At 48.4% G+C, this 21,044-nt stretch overlaps 1 protein-coding gene across 3 annotated transcripts in view; it reads right to left on the bottom strand.

The window, feature by feature from the left end:
• Kctd1 (potassium channel tetramerization domain containing 1) overlaps positions 1 to 21,044 on the bottom strand; it is a 201,785-nt gene that overhangs the window by 86,164 nt on the left and 94,577 nt on the right. The window contains exon 1 of one of the 3 annotated variants that reach the window (XM_048447919.3): positions 16,963 to 17,294. The exons of 1 other annotated variant lie outside the window; for it this stretch is intronic. Coding sequence is in view for 1 of the 2 variants with exons in the window: in XM_085700100.2 (XP_085556226.1) it covers positions 14,827 to 16,620 (1,794 nt within the window). In the remaining variant the exon portion in view is untranslated. Of the gene's footprint in view, positions 1 to 14,826; positions 16,934 to 16,962; positions 17,295 to 21,044 lie in introns of those variants that run through there. One more of the 3 variants, XM_085700100.2, reaches the window with a different exon arrangement.

The following is a 21,044-nucleotide window of genomic DNA, read 5'->3' as shown; positions in this document are numbered from 1 at the left end:
AGAAATCCACTGAGGCTACTGAGCCGACATGAAGAGGCTTCTGGGAAACTGCAGAAGGAAAAAGAGTGAATATCACTGTTGCTGCTGCATCTCACATAGAAAAGGGATGGCCAGAGTGCCCGGTGTGTACTTCATTCCATGGAGAAGGCATTAAACATGCACAGATGTGTGGGAAGAAACAGCTCGGCACGAGTTTGTGGCGTTCACTGGGGGCTTTGAATACATGGGGAGGCTGCTACCTTCCCGGTGTTTGCTTCAATGGATGAGAAGTGCCTTGCCCTCCTACAGTTACCAAGGTTAGTTATTTACACGACTTGAATTTGTCCTGTCCCTTGGCCATTCTATCTGAATCAATAGGGAATCGCACACAGGTGTAGCTTCTTCCTGCGAGGCTGCAGGGGGCGTCCCGCTCGCCTTCCTTGCCTTGTCTTTTTACTCTGTCTTTCCCTAGTTGTCTTTTGGGCTCCTGGGTCACCAAAGTGGCCTTTATTCCTTGTGTACTGTTATCACCAATGAAAGGTCTACATGTCTGTGGTTGTCACTTCCCAGAGATGTTCTTGCAGCAGAAACAAGTCAGGTGACTCCCAGAGGGCTGAGTCCTTTCAGCAGCCTGTTCCTGCTGGGCAGGTATGCCTGCCAAGAGCCAGCAAGAGAAAGGCCTTGGTGGGAAGGGCCTGCCATCCCATGCCAGGAGCTAGATCCTTGCCCATAAAGCACTGTAGTGTTATTAAACATTTTCTATTTGTCAGGAACTTTATGGTCATTTTTACTGGTTCTTTTACCAGTCACAACTCTGCATCAGAACTGTGTGGATTTTTTTTTCCTTTAATTAAATGCGTTGAGTGAAGTGGAAGAGACAAAAGGTTTGGGGGAGTGAGTCCTCAATTGCCCAACAGAGAATTGGCCTGATCACCATGAGTGTCTGCGAGCACCCCACCAGTGACCACCCCACCACTGCAGAAAAGGTGGGGTTGGGTATGTGCATATTCATCTTTGTATAAAAACAAAAACCCCCAATCAACCTAAGATGGTAGCTTCCAGTCACTGGCAGCTGAACCACTTCACTCAAATTCATGGCGCTTATTTTCTACAGTCTCCAAACCAGAACCATGCTGAGCGTAGACTGATGCCCATCCGTTCCTGCCTGCACACTCCTTCCTCTCTCCTCCCTTTTTTCCCTCCCTCCCTCCCGCCATTTTTTTTTTTTGTCACTAGAGAATGAAATAATTTCTGAAACATGCTAGGCATGTATTCTACCACTGAGCTATAGGCAGTCTTTACTTTCCTTTTTCAACTTTTAATTTTGAGATAGCACCTAACTCCTTTGCCCAGGCTAGGCTTGAGCTTTGTGACCTTCCTGCCCCAGGATCACAGGCCTGCACCAGGCCTAGCTCCATCCACTTTACTGTCCACTTGCACCATGCTTACAACCTTAGTTATCAAGTCTCTCAAAAGTGCCACCGTATAAGAGGCCCAGATCTCAACCAGGAACTACAACCTTCCCCTTGCTTTGTGGGAGGTGGGTGAAGTTGAGAAGTTGAACTCTCAGAAAACTGGATCTTTCCACCTGTTGAATGGGACCGATCGGGGGTCGTGAGGGAGGTAGATCCCCCTCTGTGGGCATTTCCTCTCTTACCGAATATCGCAGGCTTATCACAGTGTCAGGACTTACTACTCCCCAGAAAACACATGACTAATTCCTCCAAAGAGGATTTCATATTTATTTCAATCATACAATATACACCAAACAACATGGTGCAGACCTAGGGTGACTGCGATCCTGTGAGATGTGCCAGTTTACTGGGGCACGTTAGCTCGAGTGTACATACTGGTTAAGCATCCTCTATCAAATATCCAAATTGTTCTGAGTGCGGACCTGCCACCAGAGTGGGAAATTCCTCATCTTAACATGCTGGATCGCAGTGCAAAGAAATGCATGAAGTAGTACTATAGAATCGGCTCTAGGCTGTATGTGTAAGGAAAATACGGAACGTACGTGAATTACACATATATATTTCTGTCCTACCCCCAAGATACCCTATTATGTACATAAACATACTCTAAAAATCCCAAAATGAACATCTGAAACTGGAAATATTACATGCCCTAAACTCACTGAATAAAGGACACCCAGCCTGTGCTAAGCTGAAGTGTTATTGCAAAGAAAAGGCTTGATATTTTTTTACAAATTATTTTTTCCTGAGTTTCCACATACTGTACAAACTTACAGCTAAACCTCTCAGTTCTGTCTGGCCACCTTCCGTCATGTTTCTTGGAGACAAACCAACGGTTTGCTCTTTGACTGTGATCAGTCATGAAATGAGGTGACCTTCCTTTCCAAACAGCCTACTGGGCACATCAAAGTACAAACGGTGGCCCCCAGTGTCTTCTCTTAAGCCATCTAAATTCTTCTTCTCCAAGTTCCTCCAACCCTTGTGCATAGTAAGCCTGCTGCCTGGTCTTATATCCACTGATCTTATGACACACAAACTAGCATTATCTGAAAGGAGAGAACCTTAGTTGAGGAAATATCTCCATAAGATCCTGCTGTAAGGCATTTTCTTAATTAGTGATTGATGGAGGCAGGCCCAGCCCATGGTGGATGGGGCCTTCCCTGGCTGGTGGTTTGGGTTCTAGAAGAATAGCAGGCTAACCAGGCCATGGGAAGCAAGTCAGTAAGCAGCGTCCCTCCATGGCCTCTACGTCAGCCTCTGCCTCCAGGTTCCTGCTCTGTTCCTGTCCTGACTTCCATCAGTGGTGAACAGTGATATGGAAGCATAGGCCAAGCCCTTTCCTCCCCACGTTGCTCTTTGGCCACGGTGTTCGTTCTGTCATAGCAATGGAAACTAAGATGGTGAATTTCAATGAACACATCTGTGAACTAATCACGGTGCTGAGGGTGTAGTTTAGTTGGCAGGGTGCTTGTCTACCATTCATTAAGTCCTCAGTTCCATCTCTAGAACTAAATAAAACTGGGTGCAGAGGCCTTGACTGCAATCCTAGCACCTAGGAGGTGGGGTAGAGAGAGTCGGAAGTTCAGGGCCAGCCTTCACGACGAGCAAATTCCAGGCTAGCTTGGATTACTTGGGACCCTGTCTTGAAACAATCCACCAACCTCTCAGCGCTTTGCTGCATACGCGTCTCCATCACTTCTGTCTCCTCTCCGTTATCACAGCTCTCACTTCAAGGAACGCCACCAACACCAGTGGGCACCGCCAGAATGGGATCTGTGACTCTCCTCACCTCTAAGTTTCCTTTCCTAAAATGCCCAGTGAGACAGCTCAGGGGTAAAGGCCCTCGCTGCCAAGCCTGAGGGCTGAGTTTAACCACCAGAGCCCACACGGTAGAAGAAGAGAACCGACTCCCATCGGTTCTCCTTTGACCTTTACATATGTGTGATAACATACACACTGGCACACGTGCATACACATACACACACACACATGTAAAAAAAACATTAAAACAATAGAGACCTGAGAAAAATTCATGAAACTTAGTTATTACCAGTCTGAAAAAGTCTCCGAGAAAGAAGTCACCGGTCTTGGGGACGGCTTGCTATTACTTTTCAACACGTGACAGACACTGAGGGGTGTGGGAGGGGAAATGGCACCACCACAATCAGCTCCCAAAGTTCCTGCTACTTTTATTTTGGTCTGTTTCCACAGCAACGTGTTTTTGAATTGCTATCTCAAGCCACCGAAAAATAAATATTCTGTCCCCCTCTTTCTCTCTCCCTTCTCCTCTCCCCCTCCTTCCTTCTATAACTCTGCACCCCCATCTCTATCCTAGAAGGAAAAAAAAAACACAATGAGATTTTTGTTCAAGATGGAAGAAAATGCCTAAAATATCTAAAACCTATTAAGATAAGTTTCATCAGAAAGTATGATAAAAAAAAACTAGTAGCTAATAATACTCTAGATCTTACTAATGAAACCTAATATCTAAAAGCCCATGAACTTCTCCTACAAGGACTATCCTGGCCGAGTTTCATGGACTTTTGAAGGGCAAACTGAAAGCAATAAATCCCTGCACTGTCACACCAATCAGTTCTATTTTATAAGCACACTTGGTCACACTAAAAGAAGGCACAAGAGGTCACGCATTGGTTGGCGGTGTTCCATTAAGACTCTAGTCACCCTGGCCCTGGAGTCTATTTGCAACACTGCCAGGACACTGCAACATCAAATGCACTTCTTTTCATTTATATTGTACCAGTGCAGAAGGTGGCTTCAATTCTAACTCTCAATTAGAAAACTGTAGTCCATTTATGCATTTGAGAAATGCCAACGGTAGAAGATGAGGTCTAGACCAATAGAAACCCGACTCTGGAGTAAGAAATTAGTCGACCTTTAAAAGTGATCTCTATCACAATTTTCACATCTTAAGATCACCAGTGTGGGGCTGCTGAGGGGGCTCAGTGGATGAAGGTGCTTGTAGCCAAGCCCAAAAACTAGAACTCAGGCTTCAGAACCCACAGGGTAGAAGGAAAGAACAGATTCCTGCAAGCTTTCTTCTGATCTACACACACACACACACACACACACACACACACACACACACAAACACACACACATACACATACGCACACACACACATACACATATGTGCATATACACACATACTTACACATATTCACACACATGCAGATAAATGTTAAAAAAAAATTAAAGGCATTCAGTATGATGAACCTCTACCTGCCCCCCAATAGTATAAAAAGATTTTGTCTAAGCCATTGTTGCTGAATCACTGGAGTTTGGGCAGCAGTTCTATCCATCTGTGGTCCCTGACTCCCTTCAGACTTAAAAATCCCCATGTTCCTGAAAAGAGAAACAGGAGAGGTCTGTAGAGCAAGCCCAGGGGGGCAGAGTGAGCTCCTCTTAGGCACCTAGGCAGAGTAAGCCCAGGGGGGGCAGAGTGAACTCCTCTTAGGCGCCTAGGCAAATTTTAGAGGGACTAAAGATGGTGTCTGTGATATAACTGGGGAGATGTCAGAGAATACCAGAGTCACAGGCTACAACAAAATTTCACCGTCTATCAGGAGGCCCACGGTCTTCCGTAATCCCTGTCCAGTTCATAGAGAAGAAAGTGCGAGGTCGCTATCCAGCCCCAGAACAGCAAAGGCTGGCGGGGGGGGGGGGGGGGGGAGGCTTGACTAAAAAATTGCATTTTCCCCACAAGCAATACTTGGTGCTTACAAAATGATAGTAACTATTTCTACAATGGCTGTCTTGAGAAGAAATCTTCAGTCTTCTCTCTTTTCTTTCCTTTCTTCTTTCCTTTGCTGTTTCGTTTTGTTTCTGAGAAAGGATCAAGCCCAGACTGGCCTTGAACTCACTATGTAGCTGAGGGTAACTTTGAACCCTGGTCTTCTTGCCTCCATCTTTTGAATGCTAGGTTTGTAAAGCATGTGCCATCACACCTGGTTTAATCTCTGTTAGGAACTGAACCCAGGGCTTTGTAAGTGCTAAGCAAGCATTCTACCAATGGAGCCACATCCCTAACCTAACAGAACTTTTCCAATGGTAATTAATTTAATCCCAATGGACATCCTACTTGCTCAGGAGGAGATGCCCCCCAGGGACTGGAAGGCAGAGCTGCCAGCAGGTCTAGGGTCTAGCTGTGGGGACTGTTCCTAACTGTTCTGTCATTTGGTCTCTCAGGGGTTTGTTCCAGTCCCCAGATCCAGCAAAGGCTGAGGTCCCACAAGCCCACGTGTGTCTGCCAATCATAGGAAAAGATATTTGCATTCCCTACATTTGTATATACTTATATTTTAGTGCTGTGTAAAAACAAGTTGTCAAGGGAAACCCCCTAAGCCTGAGATATGATTTGGTATGCCATCATCTTTTATTTGAACAGTTGATAAGAAATTTGGCACCAAAAGACCACATATTTAAATCTCTGAGTTCAAATCCCAGCTAGGTTACCTGATGGTCATCAAGTCAGTCAACACCTAATAAATAGTCTGTACCGCAGTAAACTGTAAAGCAGGGCTATAACTCCGTGAGCCTCAGACAAGAGACCAGCTCAGTACCCAGCAAAACCCCCAGTGAACAGGAACCACTTAGGGCTCCTGTCGAAATAAAGGTGCAGACCAGGCCAGCACGGTGACATTCCACACTGTATGGTTTGGGTAGGGAATGCCTGCCTCCCTCCTAAGCTCATCAGCTGAAGGCTTCAGATGCTTAGCATGGTTTTCGGAGGTGCTGGGACTTCAGGAGGTAGTGCTGTACTGGTAAGTCCCTGGGGATATGGCCTTGGGGCTATGATCGTACCCCACCCATTCCTGCCTGTCTTCTCTGCTTCCCAGATGCCATGAGGACAGTGGGCCCCTCAGCAGTATGCTCGGCGTGCTATGGAGACCATGGACTGAAACCATAGTCCCCTTATTTCCTTAGATATTTTGTCACAACCCCCCACCCCCAAAGCCCAGCCGATATACTGCATTCCCCACAAGCCCCTGGATGACGGATATGTGCTGGCTGATGGAGCATGTCAAAGCCTCCAGGAAGCCCTGGTCATCACTGACTGCTCAGTGAGAGGCTGGGAGCTCTTAAACCATGACACCACCGTGAATTGAGCCCTGTTTGTCCCTGCAGCCTCCTGCCATATCTGGCTGGCTAGTCTACTCTATGACCCATGACTGGGGGAAGGTGGAAAAAGCTCAAATGCCTGCATGTCAGCCCTTAACACACAGTGTTGGAAACAGGAGCAAGCAAGGGAATTGGAATTAACCATGCTCAGGAAGTGTGCTCAAAGTAATTACTTCCCAGACTATAACACAAAGAAGGATTGTTCTTTTAAAGTATCACATGCAAGCTGGGTGTGGTGATGCACACCTGTAACTCGAATGCAGCACTCAGGAAGCTGAGGCAGGAGGATAGCCACAAGTTCGAGGCTACTCTGGACCACATAGCAGAAAGTTCCAGGCTAGCTTGGGATTATACATCGTGAAACCCTATCATAAACACACACACACACAATCAAAATTATTGTGTGCACGTGTGTAAAGATTATGAAAATTTTTATAAAAGAATAAGGTAGACAAATCTATAGAGAATACAAAATTTTAAATATTTATTATATTTAATGTTAAGTCTATAAACATATTATACATGTTTTAATGTAGCCTCCTAGCTTGGTGAAAAGGCTCCAAATGGAGCTGAGCTGTCAACAGCGGCTCCCTCTCACTGTGTCCAGAAAGAACCAACTAGGGAAACACTGAACTAACTACACTAACTTTGACTACAGGCATGAAGTAAAACCGAAGATTGACAATTACAAGCTTCCCAAACTGTCCTGACATCTTAATGTGGTAACTGAACACCTCATAAAGGAAGTGACATCCTGGGTCAGCCTCTCTTCTCTCGGGGGCCCTGCCCCCATATGCCATCTTAAATCTGTCAGCCCCTTCCTGTGGCACATTCTTGCCCCCCTCCTCTCGGGCCCAATCACAACAAGCCTTTCAGAGGTCACTGCCAGGCAGCGGAAAGCTGCAGTTCCAGGTGTGAACAAGGCTTGGTGCTCCCAGACAAGGTTTGTCCTGGTGGGGGAGGGGTCTACCAGCATGGGCCTGCTCAGGATTTCAGGGGAGATGGGCTGGGAACTGAAGGTGGAGACTGGAAGGGCTGGGAGAGTCAGAATAAAACAGCTCTTTTAGCCTGCCTTCCACTCGAGGTCTCTCAGTTATTGGGTGTCTCTAAGGGATTCACCATGAGAGACTGACACCATCCCCACTGTCCTGTGCCTCAGAGGACTAAAAGCACCAAAACTCTCACTGCCTAGCAGAGAGAAGGAGCTCCAGTCACACAGCTCAGAATGTAGAGGGTCTCTAGAACAAGAGGATTCCCCCGCGGGACTGACAATGTGGAAAGCCCTGTGCTAACAGGGGAGCACCTACAAGCGGTTCAAGGATTGCTCAACGCTGCCATCTGCTATTTCTACTTTTATAATTACAAAAAAAAAAAAGCCATTATCTAAGACTCAGGCAAAATTTAAGCTATGATGTAAGGGAAAAAAATGCCACTAAGTTCACTGTTAAATACAGATAGCTCTCCCTCCGGCCAGAGAAAATGTGGGTCAGAGGGACTGGGAGAACTATGGAGGCCCTCAAGGCCACCTCGCCCGATGGGGTCTGGCCTTCTGAAGTCCCCGACATCAAGCTCTCCACTCAGTTGCAGTCACGGGCACGAGCAGACCCCACCATCATGGCATTTGCTGCACTAAGGAATCTTCCAGGGCATTGCTGCTCATTCTGTACAGACCACACAGAATCCACTCCACATCACTCAGTCTGTCCTCTCTGGAGGGTGGGAAAGAGCAGGCCAAGAGGAAGCTACCTAGGCAAGAAAGTCCAAGAGACGTTTCCAGAAGCCAGGCTTGAAGAGTCTACCCATTTCTAGTGTGTTTGCGACCACACGGTCTGGACCCCATTCCCCTTTGTAACACGCAGTAGGACACTGAATTGAATTCAGCATCATAGAACATAAAAGTGTTACATAAAACGGCACTTCGGCTGTAGGAATGGCTCTGTGGAGTGTTTGTCACGAGCATAATGGTCAGAGCCCTTGGAAAAGCCAGGCCTAGGACAGGTACGTCTACAGCAGCAGTGGAGAGGAGGAGAGACAGCCGCAAGAGAACGCTACATGTGACTGGCCGGCCAGCTAGACAAACCAATGAGCTACAGGTCCCGTGAGAGACCTGATTTCAAAAATTAAGGTAGAGAGCAAGCAAGGAAGACAAAGTCAACCTCTGGCCTAACACACACACACACACACATATTCACAGAACACACATGCACAAACAAACAACAAACACACCACACACACAAACACACACACATATTCACAGAACACATATGTACAAACAACATACACACACAACACATACACACACATTCACAGAACACACATGTGCAAACAACACACATACCACAAACACACACACCACACGCACACATACACAAACATACACACACACACACACACAATGGGTCACTTCAAAGATCTAAAATTACATTTTGTTTTTTCACTTTAGTTTATTAAGATCAATCAATATTCCTCTGAAACAATGAATTCAATCACTCCATTCCTTATGTGTATTCTCCAAAGAAGCTTACAACCAGTTCTACACCAATCAGTTTAACGCAGCGAACTTTAAGTAGAGAGAGATCACACAGCTTATAGGAACCAAAGCCTCTCACACGCTTGCTGTAGGAGCTGTAGTATAGACAGTTAACGAGGAATTCCAATACCAGTCAGCTTTGGAAATGGCAGGTACAACACCAAAAGATAACCTGAACCCAAGGTCTTCAGAGAAACACCACCTCCAGTGACCTCCCAAGTGACCTCCAGTTCAACTAGCAGTTCCAAAAAGAGTTTCTCGGACTAGAGAAGTGGCTCTGTCGGCAGAGTGCTTGCCTCGAATGCATGAAGCTGTAGGTTCAATCCCCAGCGCCACATCAGTCGGGAGACACGGTGTATACCTGTGATCCCACTTCAGGAGGATCAAGCTTACTCTTGGCCTCAGTGCAGGGCCAGTGTGGGCCCCATGAGGCCTGTCTCAGAAAATCAAAAGGGATGCGGGGTTCTCTCTGTTCAAAATCTACTTAATACTAACATGTGGGTGTCTTTAGGGGTGTTTTATTTCAAATCAGAGTGATAAAAACATTAAATTTTACATTAGAAGTATCCAGCCTGTGGCCCAGGAGAGCTGTGAATGCAATCCAGCAAAAACTTACTTAAAATGTTAGGAGATTTAGGGGTTGGGGGGTTAACCATGAACTTTGTAGATGACAATGAGGCTCAGAGAAGTTCAAAGACTGGACACTCCTATTTTACATAGACGACACCCAAGGTCCTGTTTCTCAGCACATCCTTCTTTTCCTAGTTCATACATCTGCTTTAATGCAGTGAACTGCTCCCTGGTATAGATTTCTATACGCTTAAAATAATAAAGTTCTGGTGGCGTGTCCCTGTAATTTTAGCTGCTTAAATGAGACAGAAAACTGGAGACTGGCCTAAGTAACACAGTGAGATGCTACTTCATCCACAGCCATGAAAGAAAATAATACTAATGATATCCCCAGTACTGATAGAGATACTAGTATGTAAGAGTACACAGAAGAGATATAAAACTAGATTACTTTCTTCCAAAGAACAGCTGCAAAACATTGAGTGTACCAACCAGGCATGATGCTGACACCTGTAACCTTAGTGCTTAAAAAACAGAGATAGGATGTGTAGGGGTCGAAGGCTAGCCTGGGCTACATGAGGCCTTACAGCATCCCCCCCCATCACCTTTTAACTTTTTTTTTCCTTTTGATCTGGTTTTAATACGAAATGAGACTGAAGTCTTGCCAAGGAGACTACCTGCCAAGTAGAAAACTGATCAGTTTATAAATTCCTAGCATAAAGCTGAAATAGTCAACACTCAGGAACTACTTCCTGAATGACAAAACAGCTCTGTACTTCTGTACAGGACAGGTAGTTCCTCTGCCGGTTTGAAATTTCCCTAAAAGAGCAAGCATCTTACTCTAGAAAAAGGAATGTAGCCACAAGCCATACTAAAAAAACAGGAAAACACCATTTTTAATGAGGCAATTAAGCCTAGTGCTGCCAAGTGATCAGTGTGAGAAGCCTTGTTTCCGTTACCGTCCTTCCCCCTGCACAAACTCTCACCTGCCTAGTCTTCCAACCCATAATACAACCTGGGAGTCGGTTTCAGTACATCAAATGCACACTTCTGTCCATCAAATACAAACGCGGCACAGTGCAGCTCCTCCAACACGTCAGTACAGAACGAGAGCCGACTCCAGGAGCCAGGCGTTGTGGGGCACACCTGTAATCCCAGCACTTAGGAAGCAAAGGCTCCACCACTGGCAGTTTGGGCTACACACCACAACCTTCCCCCAAACGCAACAGTGATGCTAGCCTCTGGCTTCTTCCAGAGGTGATTGGAGGGCTATGCGTGTGTCAGTTAGGTGGCTGCTCCTCTGTCTAGCTTGTGTACTGTAAGGACCAACTCAAGCACACGATGAGGCAGGTCACACAGAAAGAGGGCACTCACCCCACCCGAACCTTTATGCTACTGGACGTCTACTTACTGAATTTCTTAAAAAGGATTTCCAGAATTAATCTGGACTAGAGCCAAGCAAGTGTAACCAGACACCTTGGTCACAAGTTGCGAGTACTCTGGGGGGAGAGGGATACACATGCACACATTAGAGAGAAGGAGAGAGAGACAGAGAGCGAGAGAGACACACACAGAGAGAAAAAGTGTGTGTGAGAGAGAGACAGAGTGAGAGAGAGATAGAGAGACAGAGAGAAAGAAAGAGGGGGGGGGGGTGTTGCCTGGGGCTCTGGGCATGGAAAGTATAATCCCAGCACTCCAGAGGCAGAGGCGGGCAGATCTCTGTGAGTTCAAGGGCAGCCTAATCTCCAGAGCTAGTTCTGGGACAGCTAAGGCTGTTACACAGAGAAACCCTGTCTCAAAAACCCAAAAACGAAAGAACAACAGCAAAGTTAAAGCTCTAACATGGAGCTACATCTTCAGCCCCAAGTATGTTTTAAAGTGAACTGACTTTCCCATTTGTATTTTGCACTAGATGCACAAACCATCTACCAAAGCATCAACAAAAAGCTATGGCAAGTAGAACATAAGATTATTAATACTTCTTCCTTTGAGTGACGAAGAATAAAACTCCAAGTGCAGCTCAGTGTTAGGGCCTGCTGAGCACACTGGAGAATCGTGATTCGATCACAGCATAACTAAAAACGAATTGCGAATCTCTACCATCTACTTAAATAGATAAATGCTGCATTTTCATGCAAAGATAATAGTTATAAAGATATAGGATATAATATTATACCTATTTTTCCAATTAATATTTTTAAAATTTTATTTTTGAGGTAAGATTGCACTATAGTCAACCTTCCCAGTGATGGGATTACAGTGTGTGACTGTAATTGATGGCGTTACATTTTTAAATGGAGATCTTCAACATACGCAAAGCCCTGGGTTCAGTTCCCAGACACTGAAATAAATAATGAGGTGGAGCAGAGCGAGCAATTACTACCAAAAACTTGATCATCACGACACTGTGCAGGGGGAGGGGACGGACATAAAGTGGCGTGACAGCTAACACCACTAAGGAGATGGTAGCCCTGTCTGTCAGACTTACCATCACCCTCCCAAAGCAGACAACTCCACCGAAACTCACTTACTCCATCCTCCTACTCGTTCTTGGGTGTATTCATTTTTCTACCTTTCCCATAGATGAAGACATTTGTTAACACCCTTGCAAGGAGATTGTTCATCCTTTACCCATAGTTCTCCTTCCCGAGGTCAACTACGGTCTAAAGATATTAAATGGGAAATTCCAGAAATAAACAAGTTTTAGATAAGTTTTAAGATGAGTATTAGATAAGTTTTCTTGTAGGATACTGTACTGGTCCTACTTTTACCAAAAGGCACTACTGTCTATCTCTTATTGTGCCTGATGCTTAAACCAAACTTTATGACAGGTGAGTACGTCAGGAAAACCAGGGAGGGCATAGCCATGGTTCCGTGCCGTGTGAGGGTGGTATTACGAAGAATACAGTTGGAGTTCAAAGTCTGGGCATCTCCAAGGGTAGAGGTGACCGAGAAGAATGGATCCTTCCATGTTGCCATTGACCACTAACCTTGACCATCATTAATCTGCAAAGATTAATGATGCCAAAGGTAAAGTTTGGTGGATTTTTCTACATAAAGCAAATGTGTTTCGTGATGAGAATGCTTGGGGCCCTTCGAGTGAGTTCTGCAGAAGCCAGTTGTTAAACCTGCTGGTTTCTTAAAAGCAGAAATGCTTTCTACTGTATTCTAACTGAAAAGTTGACTACTAAACACATGCAAACAGGGCTGGGGGTGGAACTCAATACAGCACCTGCCTATTATGCACAGGGGCCTGGGCTTGATCTTTAGAACCCCCCCAAAAAAGCACAAATAGAACCCCTTTTCTGTAGTTGTAACTAAAAGAGCCTAGCAGCTAAAACCTTGCTGGACAGCCATGGTTAGTAATCATGTAAGTAAAATATACCCGTATCTCTATTTAACTTGGGAGCTGCCTGACAGTGACTTGAGAATAATAAAAGTCTCAGTATCAAGTTTTCTAGGCTGGTTTAGCTCACTAGGGTAAATGAACACAGTGAAGGGGGTGGAAGGGTGCGCTAAAAACAAAAGCCAGGAAAAAAGGAGAAAAACAAACAAAAAAAACCTGTTATGGACCCACACACCCACATGACACCAATATCCAGAACTGACCATCTCATTACTGTCCAGCATACATACATATTTAATATACATTCTTGGTGTTAACACTCTCAATCAGGTGTGATTTTTAACCCAGGGCACTTGAAGGATATTTATTAGAAGAATGTGAACATTTTTGTTTTGCTTTCAAAGAAAAAGTAAACTCCAATTCGACTCTCCATCCTTAAAGTTCTTTGAAACAACTCCTGACAGAATGAACCACACAGAGAAGCACAGGACACACAGCCGCAGGCTCTGTGGGCTTAGAAGCCACTCACAGCCCTCCTGGCCGCCTTGAGGCATGCCTAAGCCTCTGAAAGGGTCAGTTTGTCCAGAACTGGAATTTCCACTTTGGAGAAAGAGCACACAGGTAGTGATGGGCCTCACTATTTCTCCTATTTCTGCTGATAGTATGTGTGTGTGTGTGTGGGGGGGGGGGGGTCAAGAAGGCAAAAACTTCCCGTGACTCCTGCCAACAAACGGGGCCACAAGAGAGTTCCCATGTCTGCCTTCTGAAGAAGCACCCAAGACAGGAACATAACCCAACCAGTCTGGTGAGCAGGCTTCTCCAGGCACAGCAGCAGGGGAAAGACTCTAGCATGCAGGCCATCTCTGTACACACTGCTGTCACTGATTAAGGAATTTTGCTGTGGGTTTCTTTCAGGTTCAAGGACAATATCTAAAGCCCAGACAGGTGAACTGATTTGTCCAAGTTTTAGCCTTGTCCGGCTATTCACTTACTCTGGGCTGACTCCTCCCCCACCCCACCCCCTCTCTTCCTTGTTTGGGCTCCAGATAGTGAATCTCTACAGGTTAGGGATGAATAGACCTGTTTCAGTGCCCACAGCCAGCTTGGCACGTCACAACTGCACATCTGTGTATCATGTCCGTAGCTCAGCCATCACTTTCCCATCTGAGTATTGTTAGCAACGCTAATGGGAGCGACACCCCAAAGGTCGCAGTACACGCGGCTGCATGTTAAAAGAATAAACAGGCACTCCACTGCCTGCCGCTGCATCTCCGCCCCTTTTCTTTAACAACAACAAAAGCAATCTACAGGAAGTCGAATTGGCATGTTTTCTTTTTAATAATTTAGAAGCTTATTTTTCTACCTTTAGAAGTTATGGCGAGTATGTAATGGAGCATTTTAAAAGTAACTCCATTCTAATTTACTTAAGATAACTACCTCTATTCTGCACTCTGGCAATCCTTCCCTTATAAGACGCAGGCATCATGGAGAGGCACTTCAAGAATGAGCTTAAACCTTTTGTTCTGAGAACTCTGAGGTTTCTAGCGTTAATTTGTTACTTCGATGCAGAGACTTGGAAGCTAAGGCCCCCTGGCATCTTTTAAGGTTAAGGCTAGAGTTTCCCCCAAAACACGAAGAATTACATTTCTAGGGACTGTATCAAACCCAGTGCAGTATAGCGACTACTTAAAAAAAATCCCCTCCCCAACCGCGACCAACGGGAGCACAAAAGTTAGTCCTGAAGTGTAACAGACAAGTATTTCATGCATAGGCTTTGGTTTGGTTACCTGGGTGGGGGAAACAATAGCAGGCGAAACTATGGTGGGAGAATTGGTGCTTCGGTGCCCATTGACTTCTGGAAGAAGAGGCAGGGGGTCGTGTTTCACGGAAACCACCACCACCGCATCCACAGGTTCCGAGGAAGGACGGATACAAAGTCTTTTGGGGGAAGAAGGGCCGCAGATTTCCCCGGACCCAAACACTGACTCATACAGTGCGCGCTTGGGTGCAGCCTCGGATTTCACGTCGGGCCCGACCTGGCTGTCTTTGGGGAGGATATAAGTGTTCCCCAGCGAGGGCGGCTGGGGGCGGTGGTGGTGGGAAGGATGGGTGGGGGGATGGTGGGAGTGGTGACGAGATGACCCGTTCAGAGCCTCGGTATAGCAGCCCTGCGGGGCCGGGGAGCCTAGCTTGGTCCCGATGCCCGCGATGCTGTTGAGCGTGGCGATGGACACCGCGCCGATGCAGTGGTTAGTGTAGGTCTTGGACAGCTTGGCAGCCTTGGAGAGCATCTGCATCCTGGTGCCCAGCAAGTTCTTGCCTATGGCTTTGTTCTCGTACCAGGTCACATCGCCCTCGCTGCAGTGGTCCCGTGGCCGCTGGAAGAATGCCTTACAGAGGGGATTGCGCTTCGACAGGTACTTGACAAAGCTGGCATAGGGACAGAACTCAGTGCCGGTCTCGTACATGCGCGGCAAGTTCTCTTCGTCGCTGCTTTCCGCTCGCTTCTTACTCCAGGACGAGGAGCGCGACTTGTGGTAAGGCCCCAGCGACTTGAAGTACACGAACTTGCGACCGTCCTCGTCCATGGCCAGCCCAAAGGAGTCCTCCTCCAGCTCGCGCTGGTTTTCGCGGCCGCGTGTGCAGAAGTACATGCAGGTTTCGAACCAGACCTTGTTGAGCAGCCCAAAGGGCGTGTTGGTGCTGAAGACGCTGGAGGTGTAGAGCTTGCGCAGGTCGGCGCGCGTGATGGCTTGCTTCTGCACCACCGGCCCCGCGCCCTGCTCCTCGAGCTTGCGGATGACTGCGGCTAGAGTCAGGTTGGCACTGCGCAGCTCGGGGTCCTTGGTGAGGTCGAGCGTGCGACAGTACGGGGGCTCGTTGAGGTAGCGGTTGAGGGAGCTGCGGATGCTGATGAGCGAGGACTTGCTGTAGAGCTGGCCGCTCTTAGAACGGGCCTCGGCGTAGAAGGAGCGCAGCACGCGACACAGCGCCCCCTTGTCCATGGTCTCGAAGTCCGGGCTCTGAGCCTTTTCGCTCAGGTACTCCCGGAAGATGCGCACGGCATAGCGGGTAGCCAGCCGGGTGTTCTCGCTCAGCCGGGCCCGCTCGGGGCGCTGCAGCACGTCGGGGTCCAGCTCCGCGCTGTCCCCCGGCGGCCCCGCGCGGGCCCGGGGAGCCAGCAGACGCGGCGGCGCCTCGGGCTCCAGCGCGGCACTCTGGTCCATATGGATCATATGGACCGGCTCGGGCTCCAGCTCCTCCCCGGCCGAGTCCTCCGGCTCTAGGGGCTCTTCCCAGTCCATCCCCATCTCCTCCTCTTCCTCCTCCTCGTCCTCCTCCAGCCCCCCACCTCCGTCCTCCTCCTCGTCCCCCGTTATCTGCACCTCCTGGATCTCGTCCTCCTCCTCCTCCTCTTCCTCCTCCTCGCCCGCGCTGCAGTAGTGCGGGCGGCCGTGGCGGCGTCCGCGGCCCCCGGCCCCGCGCTCGCCCTCTCCCCGCTCCCCATTGTTCTCTGCCGCTGCGGCGGCGCTGCCGCCCGCGCTGGTGTTACAGTCCCCGCTGCCAGGCATTCTCGCCATATTGCCGTCTCCCTGCCAGTCCTCGGGCAGGGCGCATGCGCTATATTGGACCGCAGCGCTGAGAGCTTTTGTGTTTAATGACCTTCAGCTACCGGGAGGCAAAGCCGGGCTCTTAAAGGAGCCGCGCTCCAATTGTCATTCCGGAGCGCTACTCGGGAGGGGCGAGGAGATGCCAGGGAGACGAAGTGGGGGGTAACTGTGGCCAAGAGAGGGTAAAAGAGGGAGGCCACCCGGACCTTCTTACTCCCCCAGCCCAATCCCCACTTCTAGGAAAACTTTGGGGGAAAAAAAATAAGAAAGGGAGGGAGAGCTGTCGGTGGGGGCGAAACACTCCCAACTTACCCTCCAGTAGAGCCGGCGCGCGGGCCCGGGCGGGCACGAGGGAGGGCCGACGGCAGGGCGGGGCGGTGTCGCTTCTCTAGGTAATGCCGGAGGAGCAGTGCCCCCTCCACCGCCCCCTCATTGCCCCCCGGAGTCGGGGGATCCCGGCAGCTGCGGCAGTGTGCTGGCCGCGGGTGCTGCTGCTAGAAGCCCGTGTCCGGACCGCCCGGAGCAGGCAGGTTAATGAGCTGGGTGGAGGAGGCTCCGCGAGGCCCTGCACCCTCTCTGTGCCCGCGGCCAGGGCGCAGCGGGCGAGGCTTGGGAGCGGGATGGGGCTGGCGGCAGCGGCGGCTCCCCCACCTACTTGCTGGCGGCGAGGCGCAGGGGCCTGGGGCCAGCAGCGCGGCTCCCAGCTCCCATCCCGACTCTTGCTAAGGAGCGGAACACGCCCCACGTCAGCCTCATCTGTTTAGACTTTTCCAACTGCCACTTTTAAGCTGTCATTAAAGACCTGGGGCGCTCCCCAAAGGTCTGGGGCAAGTCCGCGCCGGTCTAGCCAGCCCCGGGAAAGTGCAAGAAGAAAAGACTGGGAGGTGTTGGTGGGAGGGAAGACGTGGGAAGAGGAGTTTTCCGGGACCCCAGGGACCCACTCGCCACCCATTCCGGACACTGTCCTTCCTGCCCCAGAGCAAAATGACACAACACCCCGGGGCAAGGGGTGCCAGGTTGGCACTAAAGCAGCACGGATCCCTAAAGGACGAGCGGGAGAGCGAGCTGTTGGAAAAAGTGAACTTGGACTTTGGGTCGACCCCACTCTCCCACAATTCTGGCAATTCCGATCTTCGGGCGTTCTCATTTTTAAGTTCGCCAACCGCCCTGCATTCGCCCCCCGGGCTGCGTTGCCTCCGGCGCACGGGGGCGGGCACCTCGGAAACTGGAAAGACAGCCAAAGAGCTCGCCGGGTCCCTCTTTCCCAAAGGAGATACAGCCCCACTTCCAGCCAAACTCCCGCCCCCGATGCACCTAGGCTCTGGGCATGTCTTCTCGGTCCCCACCTCCCATTCTCGTTCTCTCCTCGTGGTGGTGGGGAACAGCACCCTACTGCCACTCTTTAGCTGTTCTTTGGTGGCAATAGCCAGAGTAGTCTCCAGAGATGAGCTTCATCCTAACTTCATCCTAACTATTTGGGAAGCCCAAGTGTCCCCAGGTTCTCTCCAGCGATGTCTGAAACTCAAGACCATAAAGAACCAAGGGAGCCAGATCCCAGTAGAGTACCCATGTGCCAGGCCGAACCTCCTGGAGGCAGCCTCACTGGGTCCTTGCAGGCGTCATTGGAATTTGCCTCTAAGTCTCAATTCAGCTATGGGGAATCTGTCTCAACTATTTGTTCTCTCTTTCCCTATTGCCTATCTTTTTTTTTTCAGGGCGTTTATCATTTTGTGCCTCAATAGAAACCATCCATCAAATTTTAATTTACAAGGACTATTAAGTAAGAAGAAAGAAAAGTTAAGTCCGGGCCGCGTGGGCATCTAAGGAGGGAGGTGACCGTAGCTTTTCTGCAGCCATCTTTCATCGCCCTGCTAGAGCCTCCTTAGCCATGGACACCACAGAGCGTTGGGGAAGTCATGCCAGGTGTGAAACAAGTTGTAACAAGTCCCTGTCTCTCGGGTTTCCTCCAGCTCCTTGGGGAAATACACACACACACACACACACACACACACACACACACACACACACACACACGCCCACGCACCCTCTCATCACAGGCAGCCTGTGTCCAAGGAGTCGAGGATCTTTGGGATGGACTTCTGGGGAATCCTTCCCCAGGTGGTAGTAGAGATGTGGTCGGATTTGTCACCGCGTTCTTTTCTCTGTCTTAGCCACTGGAAATGTGTAGCGAGATGTATAAGCTTCCTAGAGCTTTAAGCAGTGGGCAACTAAATTCATTGCTCCGAAGCTCAGCTTATGAGTGGCACTTGACCGCCACTTCCGGAGAGCGAGCCTTTGATCCCAGGATGCTGCCAGGTTTTGGATTCTCTGAGACTTGTTGCAGTGCTGAAAACTCAGTTGGGCAAGTCACCTAACTACCTTGACTTCTAAAAGCACCACGAAATGAGGGTCCACCCTAGCTCCGATCTCTGCCTGAGGATCCAGCTCCAAGCTGGGGCCCACGGGGGGCGGGGAATAGTTCTTCAGGTCTTCTCCGCCCCCCCACCCACTTTTGCAGCAGACCGGCTAGGCTACAACCACTCCCCAACCCGCACCCACGCAGACACCGGCTCCACTCTCCTCTGGGGGAGCTGCTTCCAATTGCTAGCAGTTTGCCGGAGGCAGTATGCTGGATTGGACGCTCCGGGAAACAAAGCAACCAAAAACAGCTTCCAGTTGACGTCAACGTATTTCCAGAAAAGAAAATAGTTTTGTGTTCCCAGGACAAAATACCCCCCAGGGCAAGTCCCTACTGGCAAAGGCCAGGCGATGGAGGTGGGGAATGGCAGAGCTGATGAGGAGGAAATGCCACCCAGGCACGAATAACTTTTTAACGGACTAGGAGAAACAGCAGTTTCAGGAACTGCCTCGACCTTATGCGAACGACGAGCAGAACCCGAACTTAAACTAGGGATGAAAAACGCACCTTGGAAAGTATGCTTTGGACTGATTGTCGCAGGACTGTTCGTTTCCTCGCATCGCATCAGCTTTGGCCTGGCTACCAAAATTTAATACCTATAGGAATACTTCATCAAATGCTGAAAAGCTCTCGTCAGGGTGGTAACCAACATAGTTACCAGGCAGAACGGCCAAACAAAACAAACAAGGAGAAATATGGGATCTTTCCCCACTGTTTCCATCAAAGGAAACAAAGATAAGGGAGGAGAGTTGCTTAGTTTTTAAAACCCAATAACGTGAAACTGTAGTTGAACTCATAAAAGAGTTCAATTCCAGGTTTATTAAATAACCTTTTACATAATGTGGTTCCATAAACTCAATCTGAAATCGAAAAAATTAAAAAATGCTCTATGATTTTTGTAGAGGCAATATTTCTTGTTTAGCCTGTCTGTTTTCCAAGCTCCACCTGACTTCACATCAGGAAGTCTATTCTGTTCACCACTTAAAACTGTGCAAGATGTGCTTTCTCTGGTACAAACAGCAATCCTGTTCAATGTGGACCTTTGGCTACCGTCATTCAACTGCTAGATTCATAAGCCACCTGAAGATCTGTGCAGCTTGCGCAAGAAGCCTTGACCACATGAGCCGTCTCTGCCAACATTACCAGAAAGTACCACGCATGTCTCTGTGTTTCCCGTCTCAGAAAGTAGAGGCAAGGTTATTTGGGGGCGGAAATCCTCCACACACACAGCCCCTACATTCACACACACCTGATCTATAAACCTTGGATTCCCATTTTAGATTCTTATAATTTTGTTGTCAATATCAGTTAGCAGGGCATTCTAAGAAAACCACTAGGCAACCTCTTCCAAATGCCACCAAAGTGTTCCACAACTCAGATACCGGGTCGTCTTGAGGTTCATCTGATAGGAACTTTTCTCAGTGCCTTTGAGCTTAAAGTCTCAGTACTCATTGACTGCTTTGGGCTAATGTGTTGTCCATCACCAGGGTTTTTCTCTGGTGGAACAATTGTAATTTGCTGCAGCAGTAGAGGAAGGGGCCACCTCCCCTGACCCAGCGGAGCCAGCTATTGTGGACTCTTTAAAGAGAGGTCTCAGGAATGGAGGTGTCTGTGTGTTATGAGAGGTGAGTTGGAGAGGATTTACATTGTAAACCCTCAGGATTTTGTGGGCTCTTGGGCAGAGGCCAGAAAAGGCATTTAGTTAATCACTTTAAAAAAACAAATCAAAAGAGAAAACCATGCTCTCTTGATTCGATTACTTAAAGATTCATAAAGTGCTTTTGAGGCTAAATATGAATTCAAATTGAAGCTATTTTGACATGTCTTTTTAAAAATTTTACTATTAATTCTGTTGCATGCAAGTGAAGATCGTCTTGAGTAATGCTTTTTGAACTCAGATGAAATTCGAGCTCCTATAATCTAACTCTAAAAGTGGAACAGAAATGACTCTGAAAGAGCAAACATGGCTTAGGAC

This window comes from Myodes glareolus, chromosome 13, assembly GCF_982192425.1.
Source record: "Myodes glareolus chromosome 13, mMyoGla1.1, whole genome shotgun sequence".
NCBI classification, from domain to species: domain Eukaryota; kingdom Metazoa; phylum Chordata; class Mammalia; order Rodentia; family Cricetidae; genus Myodes; species Myodes glareolus.
The sequence above is the reverse complement of the archived record's forward strand: the minus strand, read 5'-3'. Positions and strand labels throughout refer to the sequence as shown.